Raw genomic sequence first — 13,885 nt, 5'->3', positions numbered from 1 at the left:
GGCTTAATCCCTTCAATAGCATTTCATAGCTCCTTCGGAGGTCTATGAAAAATCAAAACCTTTCATAATCAGGACCCTCGCCGACCTATTTTTCATCTCTCTTCCTCCACTTTTCTTCACTCTAATACTACCGTAGTTCCTCGAAAACATCAGGCGGTCTGACCTACTATGTCACCTACCAATATTCAAGTGTCCTGTTCCTCTACCTGAAAGCTTTCCCTTCACGATTTCTCCATTTCCCCCATTCCATGACGGTAAAGCCTCTGAGGCCCAGAGGGTTTACATGTGGTTTTCCAGAAAATAAGACTACGTCCACAGCTGAACTTCTCTAGACAGCTCACTGGAGGGCAGTTATCTCTAACTTCTGATACACAATTTCTTTTTTCAAAGTGTTGTGAGTAAATTTCCAGGGCGTTTAAAATACTCCTAAAGCCCAAACTTGAATTCCAAGTTAAAAGGATTACTAGCCTGGGATTCAGACGATTTGCTTTCACCACCACCGGCAAAAGCGGGACCCCACGAAGGTGGCCTAAGCTCCCTGGACCTCAGTGTCTCCTCTAACCCGGGAGCGTGCACTACGTCCCACTAGGTGGGAGCGAGGGCCAATCCTTCCCTGACACACACGACCCCTGAAGGGCCCCCACCCCCACCCCAGCCGAAGGCCGCGAGTGCGGGCGGCTGTCCCGCTCCTCCGAGCTCTGCCCCTCCACGTGCACTCGGCGGCCCGCTCCGGAAGAGACCCGCTCCGTCGCGCTGAGCATGCGCAGAAGCCGCCGCCGCCCCCCCCCCCCCCCCCTCCGCCACGCGAGCTCTTCGGGCAACGCCTCCTGCGGACGCTCCCGGCCCCTTCCGCTCTCCGCGTGCCCAGTCCTCACCTCTACAGTGGAGATGGGCGCAGCCAGTTGCTCCGGCGTCAGGTTCCCAAACTCTTCCGCAAGCACGTCCATGCTGTGCTGCTCACGACGAAGGGAGAAGCCAGCAGAGCCGCCACGCCCGCTTTCGGCTGCCCCAAGCAAACCGCAGCGCCGGGTAAGAGCGGTGCGCGAAGGCCTAAATGGTCCCCGCCGCGCAGGTTAATTGGTGGCGTGATAGAAACGTTCCGCCTGCTCCCGGCCCGAACCTGCGGTGGAACCCGGATGTGGCTGAGGCGGAGCTGGGAAACTGCGCCCCCTGGTGTCACTTGGAAGTCTCTGTCGGATAATGTTGACCAGGGGACGGATTCGGTGCCAATTATCCCGTAATTCAGACCAGTAAAGCGTATTCGTTCTAATTGTTTAAACAGTTCAGAGAAAAGGGTAAACGGGTAATTTGCACAACTTGAGCCACGGCTGCAGAGATTTTTGTTTAATCCAATCCAAAACTACAGGTTGTATGGTATTGGAAAATAGGAAATTTAACAAATGCTTAGTATTAAGAGGTTGGTTAAAAAAATTATGTGCGTGTGATGGGATATTATACAACCATCAAAATGACATAAAGTGAGGGGGATTTAACTCCCTGGAGAGTAGAGCATAACAGGACGGTAGTTAAGGCTGTGTTATATTCTCGAAGGACTAGAGAAAAGATCAGGACGCAGAAAAATTTAGTATGAAAATATGACATTTTAAATCAGTAGGCAAAGACAAGTTATCCAATAAATGATGTCGGAATAGCTGATTAGCCATTTAGAAAAAAACATCTAAGTAAATCCTCTATGGATTAAGTGTATTCATAAGATTGAGGTTGTGAAAGCCTTCAAGGACAGCAACACAGAAATCCTAAAGGAAAATATTCATAGATTTGATAATATAATTGTAACCACAGTTTTATTATCCCATGAAAATGCAGAATTTTCTGAACATATTTTTAAAATTCACCATGAATAGAGCCCTTTAAAAACATGAGTTGGAAGAAGACAAAGGATTGATAGCCGTACTTTAGAATGAACTCAGATCAAGTTTTTCTCAGATGGGAGAAAAAACTCCCATGGGAAGAGAACAAGGCAAAAGATATCAACAATTGTATAATTGGTGCACAGTTTCAGTTTGGGAAGATGCAAAAATTATGGAATGGAGCAGTGGTGATGGTTGTACAACATCATGAATGTACTTAAGGGCACTGAACTGCACCCTTAAAAATGGTTCTAATGCACCTGGGTGGCACAGTAGGTTAAGCATCTGTCTTGATTTTGCTCAAGTCATGATCTTGTGGTTCCTGAATTCAAGCCCCACATCGGGCTCTGTGCTGGCAGCTGGCAGCCTGTTTGGGATTCTCTCTCTTCTCCTACCCCACTAGTTTGCTCACTCTCACCTTCTCTCACAAAAATAAATAAATAAAACTTTTTAAAAAATGGTTAACTTTTCTGTATATTTTGCCACAGTAAATTATGAAAATTTGTAAATACACAAATGCCGTTTTCTCATCGTGACTGTATAACTCTTTCACGAGGTTAATTTCCAAATTAGCTGCTTCAAGTAAGTTTCAGTGCCTGTATCTCCAAAGTATTGTGCTGAAATCTGAAAGTAGGAGAAGGGAAAGAAAAATTTTAAAGGTTAATTAAAAACCCCATTCTTGAAGATCTTATGCGTTCACTTAAAAGGACACATACACTTTTGTGTCATCCTTGTGAATTACCAGAGAGCAACCTATTTAGAATCTAGGCTGGAAGGGACTGTGAAGTGATTTTTAGATGGCAGAGATCTCAAGGTTGGCTCAGATGTGTTGGCTTACTGCTCCAAAGTCCTCTTGGCTTTTCATTCTCAAAGTGATTTTCCAATTTTAGCATGCATCTGAATCACCTGGAGAGCTTGTTAAAACAACCTCAGCTTGGATATTAGGCGGGTTTGGGCCAGGGCCTGCAAATTTGCATTTACAGTAAGTTCCCAGGTGATGCTGCTGCTGCTGCTGCTGGCCCAGTGATCACACTTTGGAAATCACTCTTTAACATAAGACATATCACTTGATACCATATCCTATGTTTATGCATCTAATTCTTTACACCAGGAGCTCCTGGAACAGAAACCATCTTGTCTGTCTTTGCACTCCCAGGTTCTAACTCACTGTTTGCCCCTGAATAAATTTTTGTTGAATAAATTATTTGAAAGAAAATAATGTAGTGAGTGATAATAAACTTGATATTGTATTTCACATTTTAAAAAACCCTTGATTTGTTTGTTTGTTTCTCTTGAAAAGAGGTGAATCAGGTAGCAGTGAACCCAGAGTCCACACTGGCAACAGCTGACACTGAGTGGTGTTGGGGCGCTTAGACCACAGCTGCTACAATCCTTGCAATCCTTCCCTTATTACCCCTGCCTCCCCTCTCTCACCCCTACCAGGTATCAGCACTTGCCCCCAGGTCAACCCGTGACTTCTGATTCCCTAGGGAACTGAATTTTAAAAACCATAAAGCCAGGAACAGTCTCCTGACTCTTCTGTTTTCTGCTGTCACATTCTTTTCCTGAGATATTAGTACAAAAAGATTCGTGGTTTGAATAGAAGGCTGGGCATTTGGGGAAGGGAAATCGCAGAAAGAAAAATGGCTGACATCTTGGAATATTGTACCATCAATTAAGTATATAGTGTTGCGGTAGCCAGATGAGAAGGTGACTGATGCGGTGGAGAAGTGGGTAAGGAAAAAGGGGCATTGGTTAAAGGACAGCAAAAGAAAGGGGGAAGCAGAGGTGTCCAAGCTGGGCTTCCATTTACTGACTGAGCATTTACTCTTTGCTAGGCATTGGAATAACCACTTCGTGTGCATTCTCTGATTTAATGATCAACCGCAGGGAGGTAAGTATGATTATCTCCACTTGACAGGCGAAGAGGACTAAGGTTCACAGGGATTAAGAAATTCGCCAAGCAGAGCTAGAATTTAAATCCATAATTATCTGACATGCTTTCAATTGCTCTATCATAATAGCACCCTGGATGGATGGAGTGGCAGAAGATATTTCAAGCAGAGAAAAACAGCATGACCAATGGCTTGAGGACTTTACATAGGACCACATTCTGGCAATTGAGTGTGATCTCCATAGGGCTTGTCTATAAGGAAGTGTCTGTAGGTGACACTAGAAAGATCCATTGGGACTGGGCCATTGTTAGCCCTTATGCCATGTTAAAGAAATAAGACCTTATTCTGAGAGGCTTCAACATGAAGACACTGTAAACAAAAAAGGATTCAAAACCTTGATGCACCCAGACTGGGAGAAAACATGTGTGATCCTGGTTTCCAAACTTGAGTAAATTCACAATAGAACTAGAAAAGGCTAGAACAATGTTGGAGAAAGAATATGGGCTCTTCAGTCTGAAAAGGCAAGGGCAAAGAGGGCTTCTGTGAAGCCTATCATTTCATAAACAGCAAGGTGAGGGTGAACACGGGCCGAAACCTCTACTGTAATCTGAAAAAACAGCTTACGTTTTGATCAAGGGTGGATGGTCTGAAGCCTTTTGCTGCCTGACATGGCCACAAAGCCCTTCTCTGAAACAGCCTTGCATTGTGTCATGGGACCCAACCATGCTGTAAGAACTGATTGGGTCAGGAACCTGCCAAAGACAGCCATGTAGGGGAGCTGACGTGGCCCCTACCCAGTGCAGGAGAGTAGGGAAGAGGAGTGTCTGTACTGACTAATGGCAATTAGACCCAATCACTTCTCTCCTGGGACGTTATTAATTAAGAGGTACCAAAAGGGAGGGCGGCCGCAGAAAGAAGTAGTGAAGTAAAACACCAAGGAAGCATTTGGTAGCATCACAACAGTGAGAAGTACTTTTGATCGGATGACCTAGAGAAACCAATATAGCAAAAGGTTTTAGCGCACACATTCCAGGGTTAGACTCTTTGGTGGGTTTAAAGACACCCACCAGCTCTGTAACCTTGCACAACTTCTGTAGCTAATCTGAGCTTCATTTGCATCTATAGAAATAAAGATAAAGCCTGCCCTACAGGGTGTTATGCAGTTATAGGAGATCATGTGTAAGAAGCGCTTAGGGTATTCCTTGCCATATGGTAAGTGCTCAGTGGCTATTATTATTTTACTTGAAAGAAAAAAGAATTAAGGGCACCTGGGTGGTTCAGTCATTTGAGTGTCCAACTCTTGATTTCAGCTCAGGTCATGATCTCAGGGTCATGGGATTCTCCCTCTTTCTCTCTCTCTCTCTCTCTTCCCACCCACACTCTGTAAATAATAAAAAATAAAGAATTATATTCAGATCCTCCATCAAGCCTGCAAGTGCAGCTGGTGAGACAGATTCCTGTGTTTTCTTTCTTCTTTTTAAAGCTTTGCAATAAATCTCTCGGTTCCTTCCCTTGAAATCTGAAAGACGCATAAACTTAGAAATGAACAAGATAAAGCTTCACCCCAAAAATAGAGAACAAGAAGACACAAGTCAGTAATAGCAAACGTACTTTCTAAAAGGTTAGATTAAATCATGGAGGATAAAGTCATTAGTGATTACCAAGTAAAATAAGAACATGTTGGGTTTGTCACTTTCCTTTGCAGTTGGCACGAAGGACAATAACTGCAGCCTTCTTCATACCCTTGAGTTTCTCTGCCAATGACAATCTTGGGCTTAACGAACCATGGTTCTGATGAGGTATGACAATTTCTGCTCTTGTGTACTTAAGTACCTGACCATCACATCTCACAATACTAAAACCTCCTGAAGCTTGAAAGAGATTTAGGACTAATAAATTACAGTTATTTTAATGTATTCTGACTACATTATGCTTCAGAGTTCGCAGATGATTTTGAATACATTATCTCATTTGATTCTCACAACATCTCTTGTGAGGTAGGGTAGGAAACAGAGGCTCAAGGAGATTTAAAAAACTGGCTTGAGTTCATAGAGCTATTAAGTAGAGGAAATGAATTCAAACTCCGGTCTTGTGATTCTCAGTCCCATGCTACTTTTACTAAGCCATGAGTAGAAAATTTTGGAACTTAACATCCCCAGAGGTGGAACAGGTTGAACTTTAGTCTCGAGAAGGGTTTGAGTTAGAAATAAAAATATGTTGCACAAAGGTGGCGCACTCCACAGCCATGGCATACTTTGCCAACCAGGCACAGAACTCTTTACTGCTCACCATGGATCTGGCTTCAAAATCCTCTCAACATGGCGCTCTGGAGAACTACTATTAAAAGATCAGAACGGGCACATGGTTTTAAACCTATTTTCATGAAAAGAAGATTGATGGGGCTTATTTAAGAAAGCTGGAGGGACCAGAGGTAGAGATTGCTAATGCTTACCAACATATCAGCCTCTTCTTCCTTGACCCATAATCTTGCCTCCCTTGCAGTTAGATGAGTCCGCATGATAGAGTTGTGGCCAATGAACCATGAGTAAAAGTGAACAATCCTTTTCTTTCCTTATCTTCTGAGGGAATGGAGACTTTGAAGAGCTAGGGGACAGCAGTCACAGGACGGTTGGAAGTTGGGCTTCTTCTACTACTGAATGGAGTAGCGCCTCCCCCAGCCCACCACCCTACCCCTGCTTTGAACTATAATTTGAGAAATGTGGGTATATGAGGCCACTGAGATCTGGGAGCTATTCGTTTGGCAGTTCATCTACACACACACCAATAATGGTCGACTTCACATGCCGCTGCCCTTCCTTGAATCATCTTTTAGCATTATTCTCAGAGGCAATGTGGGATTGGGTGGGTGGTCACACACATTTCTCACATCCAAATTTTAAAGCCCTCACAAATGTATATTTTATGGATTTTTTTTTCTCTTTCTGCTCCTCAACAACTCTTTTCCATTTGGAAGTAATCTCTAGTTGGGTGACCTTGATGGGACCATGGGAGTCCAAGGGTCAGCTATTCAGTCCTTCCATCTCCTGCAAATCAGAGCCTGGGAACTTGGACTAGATTCTTCTAACAGCTTGTTCATACCTGGGACTTTGAATCTTGAGCAAATTAGGCAAAGAAGCAAGGACAGTAGAGAAATAAATCTCTGAAGCCATAGGACTGCATCCAGCTTGGCTAGAGTCCTGCAGCTTGCATTGCCTTGGTTCCTACCCATTTTCCAAGCCTGACTCCCCAGATTAGGACGATTCCATGAGGTCCTTAATACCTATGCAGTAAGCTCCCTTTCTGCTTCAGCAGGCCTGGGTCCATTTCCATTGCTTATACCATGTGTTCACGTGCGAGTGCATATATGTATTCACACTCCACACAGAGGAATATTCCCGCACCGACAGCAAGTGTTCTTTGCCAGGGTAATCTTTCCAAAACATAATTTCCAAATACATAATTTCTAAAACACAACCCTCTCTTATTTCAAAAGATTCTGATTCTTTATCTATTTCAGGACAAACCCCCAAAATTTTAGCATAACATCCCAGAACCTTTTTACCTCTCTTGTTTCGCCTCTCCTCACCTCCACTCTTCTACCATATGCTAGTCATTGGCTTGCCATTTCTCCACCCCACTGTATTCACCATGCACTTGACTTATTGTGCCTTCCCCTTTCTTAGCCTCCTGGCCATTCCTGACCCATCCTGTTGTAGCTCAAGAATGATCTCCATGGAATAGAATGGGATGGTATTTACTCTAGCACTGTATGTACTTGTTTTCGTCTTTATGATACTTTGTTCACGAGTCTGTCCTTCCTAGATTATAAGCTTCTTGAGGACGGTGTCTATCTAGTCATCTGTGTATCACACAACACTTAGGATACTTCTGGTCATACAGTACATGCTCAGTATGTATTTCCTGACTGACTGAGTGAACATGACCTGATCTCTATAAGGCTCTGACAATCACCAGAACAATCATTGTAGAAGAACCACAATAAAGACTGTGCAATATTCCAGCCCTGAGCTACCAAAAGGTGGTTTAGAAAACAAAGAGGGCACCTGGGTGGCTCAGTCAGTTAAGTATCAGACTTCAACTCAGGTCATGATCTCACAGTTTGTGAGTTTGAACTGTGTGTCAGGTTCTCTGCTGTCAGCACAGTGCCCACTTCAGATCCTCTGTCCCCTCGCTCTCTGCCCCTCCCCCACTCATTCTCTCTCGCTCACCCTCGCTCTCTCAAAAAATAAAAAAATACAAAAAACAAAGAGACACTGGCTATCTTCAAATAATTTTTAATGTTTTAAAATTTAACTAGTGCACACAATACATGTTTTAGCAGAAGAATGAAAATGTGTATATGGTGTTTAATAAAATTGACATTACAAAACAAGACCATGTTAAGAAAACCTCAAAAGTAGAAGTAAACATTTAAGTAAAACAAAAAAAAAAGAACACAACATGCTAAGGGATATGCTTTTAAAAATCCTAATAAATGTAGTTGCCTAAATCCAGACTTGAGACATTGAGATTTACCTTGGGACTTAAAAAAAGAAAGAAAGAAAAAAAAAAAAAAAAGCAGCAGAATGCCCTTCATTTTAAATGCATTTTTAAAAATGTCTGCACATTGTTTTCCCGCTGGCAATTGCAGTATAATCAAGTATACAAGAATACCAACTGGGTTCCAATCTGATAATAAAAAAGTACACCACTCAGTCTTCCTGTTAAGTATGTGGTTTACCTCGGAAAGCAACAAAAAGTCACACTACACATTACTTTTCCACGTCAGAACCCTCTGCCACCCACGCTCCAAAGTGAACACAATTGAAAACTACCTTGACTTAAGAGAAAATGAAAAAAAAAATTTGTTTTCAGCACCTTATGGTTTCTAAGCACAGGAATACATGGGCAGAAGGGAAATACAGGAAGACGACAGGGGGAAATGGGTAAGACCAGTGATGTGCTCTTCAGGAAAATTCTACTCATAACAGCTGCTTAGATGGGTAGAATGGCAGATGTATATATTGGTCATTGTGAGAAAAAAAAAAAGACTTTCAAAATTTCCTCAAGTTTTGGCAGATCCCTCCAACATGTAAAGATTGGAGATAATTTATTCACACAATCATGTCCTAGAACTTTAATTAAGTAACACCATAATGGTGGAGGTCAGAGTGAGGAAAAGGAGGTAAGGTAAAAAAGAGTACTTCCTCCTTTTGACCTCCTACCCACTCTTCCCTACCAGACTACTAAGATTCAGTGGGTCCTTAGAAAACAAAATAATCCAAAGGTGTTTTATGGGAATAAAGTACTTTCTAGATGGAGTCTGCCCAGACTGTAGTGCTTCCCTTAACATTTTCGAAGAAGTATGTAATTCTCAAACAGATTTCTCCAAAACCCCAATGACAACCAGTGCCAGCTTGGCAAAGTTTTGACTTAATGCTCAAGAATGTCAAATGATAGTGATGCTTAGAAGAGCATCTTGGTCATAGCGGGGTAAGAATCTAATCAGCACAGGAGGCATTTGCTAACAAGTTATATGGTTAAAAAAATCCAAACTTCAACTATTTCGTTTTCACATGTGAACTTCACTGACAATGGGGGATCTCCTGGGGATCTCGTTTACTGTTAAGTCCCTTCTTATTCTAAATAAACCAATTCAAACCACTCCTGCCTTACATAAAAATATTAACATCTTATATAAACCTTACCAATGGCCTGAGAAATGCAAGGACATTCACTAATAAATTTGTGCAAAACTTGTTTCTCTCAGAGAGCAGGGTAAGTTACAGGCAGAAACCAACCTCTAGAATAAAATTTTAGAAGGGATTTTTTAAAATATATTTTCACTAAATGAACAATAGAGGTTTTACCTAAAATGTGTACATAGCTTTAAAATATTTTTAATAAATTTAAATTCTAGACAAATACTGGCAATTGGTAATATAAAATGTGATTTGGTACATTTCTGGGCTTTATAAACTTACTATGTAAGTTTCTGTTACACATTAATATTTAATCGTACATTTCAAATACAATTATGCTTATGTCACATCATTTATTCAGAACATCAGTCCCCTTGGTTATTCTCATGACTTGCAACCCTTTTAAGAAGTTGTAACAAAATTAAAAATCATTAGATTTCATAGTGACAAGTGAGGAAATACAACTCCTTAAAGGTTGAATGAACAAGCCACATATAAATGCTTAAGAAAACATTTACAAGTATTATATAGGTAATATAATTAATTATAAATTGCTTTCTGTCCATTAAAAACATCTCTTTTGAACTTGAAAATGATGCATGAATAGGGTCTCTATGATGTGCATGTCTTCTGCAATGCTAATATTACTGGATTACACAAATTCAGGCTAACGCTGCACCACAAGCAGGACTGAGGATGTGCCACATCTGTAATGCCACTGGTGGAAACAGACTGGGTACCAAAGTGCTAGATTTCCAACCTCGCATCCAATGTCAGTTCCTCTTTAGTTAGCAGATGAAGCATCAGCCTTTCCCATGGCTTCCTCACCGAAGAGCAGCTTTCGAAGTATATTTGCATAAAATGGTCCATACACTTGCTTGTTGAGATTCACAATGTTTGCATATTGAGAGCCTAGCACTTCTAGCTCCTGCTGAATGATAGCAAGGCCTCCTGGCACTGGAGGCATGCATTTTTGAGGACTTGGAAGACAAAGTAGGCTTTTCATGTATAGTTGGATTCGTTTATCTGGAGAAAAATAAAATATCTTTATCTGACCCTTTATTAAAGAATATGAGTTTTTAAAAGGAAATGAGAATAGTGATTATGGTAGGTAAATTGCAATTAATATTCCCAATTCTTTGCCCTCCCTGTATCCATGCCCTTTACAAGTTGGTTTTGCAGCTCTTCCATGGAAGGCTGGAGACCGTTTCCCCATGTCTTGAACTGAGGAGGCCTTATAGATTGTTCTGGCTGATAGAGAATGCTGTAGAAGTGTTGGTATGCTAGTTCCAGGCAGAGGCTCCAAGAGCCATGGTCCACATCTGTTCTCTCCACCCATCACTGCACGTGAACAAGCCAGGGCTGCATGAGAGACCACATTGAAGGAAGCCCAGCTGTTCCATCCGAGGCCATCCTAGACCAACCTAGAGCCAACAACCTTTTCACACTTGAGAGAGTCCAGCCAAGACCAGCAGAGCAACCTGGCCAAGCCATAGCTGTCTGAATACGCCTGTGCGAGCCCCCAAGACCAGATGAACTACTCAGTTGTCCCACAGACCTGTGAGCAACACTAACTATTTGTGTTGTTTTAAAATACGGAGTTTGAAGTGGCTTGTCACACAGCAATGGCTAACTGACAAAAAAATGTAGGACACTTTTAGAGCAAGACAGGGGCCTCTTTTACAAAAACTCAATACCTAATGTCCATAATTTTAGTTATGTACACAACAGCTGAGTTTGTAAGCTAGCTCTGCCGGCTTGGCCCCACACAGTGTTTTTTTAAAAACAGAAACCATTTAAAATCAGGGGATTTCACATAGAAATCCAAACTTCTGGTTCCTCTAGAAAGATCTAGAAGTCAGGCAAACTTGGGCACCCAAAATACCACATGCCAAGGGGGACCACACTTCCAGGATTTCCCAGAACAGTCAAAGTTTACACCTGTTGTCCTGGCATAATTAACAAGAGTGCTCTAAAAAGCGTCCTGGTTTGGACAATAAATTATACGGTTACCCCACCTATGACCAACCATCTAGAGGCACTGAGGAGTGGCTGCCCCAACTGGCACTCCAGTTGGTCATCTTCTCTGTCCTAATCCACTGCTTCGATGCATCTGCGTGTGAGGTGACTTTACAAAAGGATGAGAATGCATAAATAAATTGGGCTGCAACAGTATCAGGCAAATAATACCAGACCAACCAGACCCGCCACAGGCCACGCTGCCCCGAGGACTTTCTTTGGCCGTGGAAACAGAAACTTCACAAAGGAAAGTTTGCTAAGGAGAACACAGTCCATCAAATATGGACAATGATGACATGAATGAAACTCTTATCTCCAAACACTTCTCCCAAAAGTCACATATCACAACCAGATCTGACCTAGAACTCTAAGTCCCAATGTCCCATGTCCTTGTCTTAGCCAGAACTGTTTTCTCTTACTAGACTGCTCTTCCCTCTCTCCTCATCTCTGCCCAAAGGCCAAAGCATCCTTCAACGCCAAGCCTAAAGTTACCTCCTTTCCATGGCTTTCCCTAACATGATTTCTCTCAGATAATCATGCTATATTACTGTTACTTGGGAACGTGTGTCTCTCTCCCTTCTTAGATGGGGAGCCCTCTGAGGGTGAGGGATCTTTATATCCCTGGTCTGGCATATGGCAGGCACATCACAGATGCTGACTGAGTCGAGGTGAGAATGAAATGAAAAATCTCCGTAAAGGTGAATACACCCAATTGAAAACAACAGAGTCAGGGAAGACCGGGGTGGGCGAAGGCAATCAAAGAGGACTTGGTCTGACCTGTAATTTGTCAACAAGAAGAAACCATTCGTGTATCACTTGCATAATTGAAAATTACTTCAAAAAAAACGGAGATGGCTCCAAGCATGCAAATAGTCTCCATGGCAGGTAATCTATAAATAATTTTTATCTGGTTTCCATACGCATTTGAAAAAAACCTGGCTTGAAAGAAAACTTTTCTAATTATCTTTATAAAAGGCTAAGAACACAGTGGGAGCTGTATCCCATTGTAAATAAAGAGCGCATCACTCAAGAACAAAAGAGGGCAGACTATGGGTATTGGGAACAGGGGAGGAAATCCATGGCCGACTGGTCCTTCTTATGTACCCAGGATTCCTCTGAGTGCTTAATTTACTCCAGCTCTTCTGCAAGCAGAAAATTAAGGGTCAGTTGGGTAATAAATTTCCTGTTAGACCTAACTCTTAGAAGCCCAGGTCTGTTTTCAACACAGATAGAGTCCGAACACCTTCCTGAAAGATTGCTGAAAGAGTAAGACTCTTTCAAAATTGTTATTATGCTGACAAGTGGCTCTGTCTCCTCTATGGACGAGTCAGTTTTGAGGCCAAGACGAAAATGACAGAAGCGTCTGTCCACTTAGGAGCAGCCAAACCAAGTCCCTGCCAAAGGCGTGCCCTTGGCTTCCAGGATTGAAGAAGAGACCTTGACGTGAGTCAGCTGAGTTGCTAGGCGATGATACTTTGAGGTTAAAAAATGCTTTCATTTTTTATGAAAAATGCAAAAGAGCATTTGCAAAAGAGCAGGAAAGTTGGACTGGGGATAGCTGAGTGAAAAAAAAAGGTGCTTTACTGGATATTAAGAGGCCACCGTGGGGTGGGGCCATCCAGCTGGGGCATCCCAGCTTCCCTCTCCCTTCTGAAACTACAAGTACTTCCCTTATCCAAAGCAAGGGCACAGAGGACACCTGGATGCTTTGGCCATCATGCCAACCAGTAGCAGGGCTCCAGTTCTGACTGGAGTGCCCTCCAGGAGTAGTTAAGAATATGAGCTCCAGAGTAAGACTGGCTCAGGGAGAGTCCCTAGTCTGCAACCAGCTGGTTACATGAGAGACATTCACCCAGTCTCAGTCCCCAGTGCCCTCACCCCTTCCACAAAACAACTGGATCCTTGAACATGGGGATGAAAGGCACTGACCCTCCCCCACCATGGAGTCAAAACTAGGCATCTAACTTTTGACTCCCCAAAAGCCCAACTACTAATAGCCTACTGTTGACCAGAAACTTTACTGATAACATAGTTGACTAACATGTATTTTGTATATGTATTATACACTTTGTTTTTACAATAAAATAAGCTGGAGAATAGAAAATGTTAAGAAAATCCTAAGGGAGGGGTGCCTGAGTGGCTCAGGCGGTTAAGCGTCCAACTTCGGTTCAGGTCATGATCTCATGGTTTGTGAGTTCGAGCCCCGCGTCGGGCTCTGTGCTGACAGCTCAGGGCCTGGAGCCCGCTTCGGATTCTGTGTCTCCCTCTGTCTGCCCCTCCGCTGCTTGCACTCTGTCTCTTGCATTGTCTCAAAAATAAAGAAACATTTTTAAAAAGTTTATAAAGAAAGAAAATCCTAAGGGAGAGAAAATACATTTCCAGTGCTGTACTGTATTTA

General features: G+C 42.5%; 2 protein-coding genes across 4 annotated transcripts in view; both read right to left on the bottom strand.

The window, feature by feature from the left end:
* Positions 1-1,120, bottom strand: part of POLR3B (RNA polymerase III subunit B) — a 103,856-nt gene extending 102,736 nt beyond the window's left edge. For 2 of the 3 annotated variants that reach the window (XM_042947601.1, XM_042947602.1), the window contains exon 1: positions 876-1,120. In XM_042947601.1, coding sequence (XP_042803535.1) covers positions 876-947 — 72 coding nt within the window. In that variant the 5' untranslated portion in view covers positions 948-1,120. Of the gene's footprint in view, positions 1-468; positions 566-875 lie in introns of those variants that run through there. The other variant, XM_042947603.1, reaches the window with a different exon arrangement.
* A 6,925-nt stretch (positions 1,121-8,045) lies between these two features.
* Positions 8,046-13,885, bottom strand: part of TCP11L2 (t-complex 11 like 2) — a 41,822-nt gene continuing 35,982 nt past the window's right edge. Inside the window, exon 10 of the mRNA XM_042947599.1 lies at positions 8,046-10,494. Coding sequence (XP_042803533.1) covers positions 10,253-10,494 — 242 coding nt within the window. The 3' untranslated portion in view covers positions 8,046-10,252. The remainder of the gene's footprint in view (positions 10,495-13,885) is intronic.

Source organism: Panthera leo, chromosome B4 (assembly GCF_018350215.1).
Source record: "Panthera leo isolate Ple1 chromosome B4, P.leo_Ple1_pat1.1, whole genome shotgun sequence".
NCBI classification, from domain to species: Eukaryota; Metazoa; Chordata; class Mammalia; order Carnivora; family Felidae; genus Panthera; species Panthera leo.
Note: the sequence above shows the minus strand (reverse complement) of the source record. Positions and strands in the feature narration are given on the sequence as shown.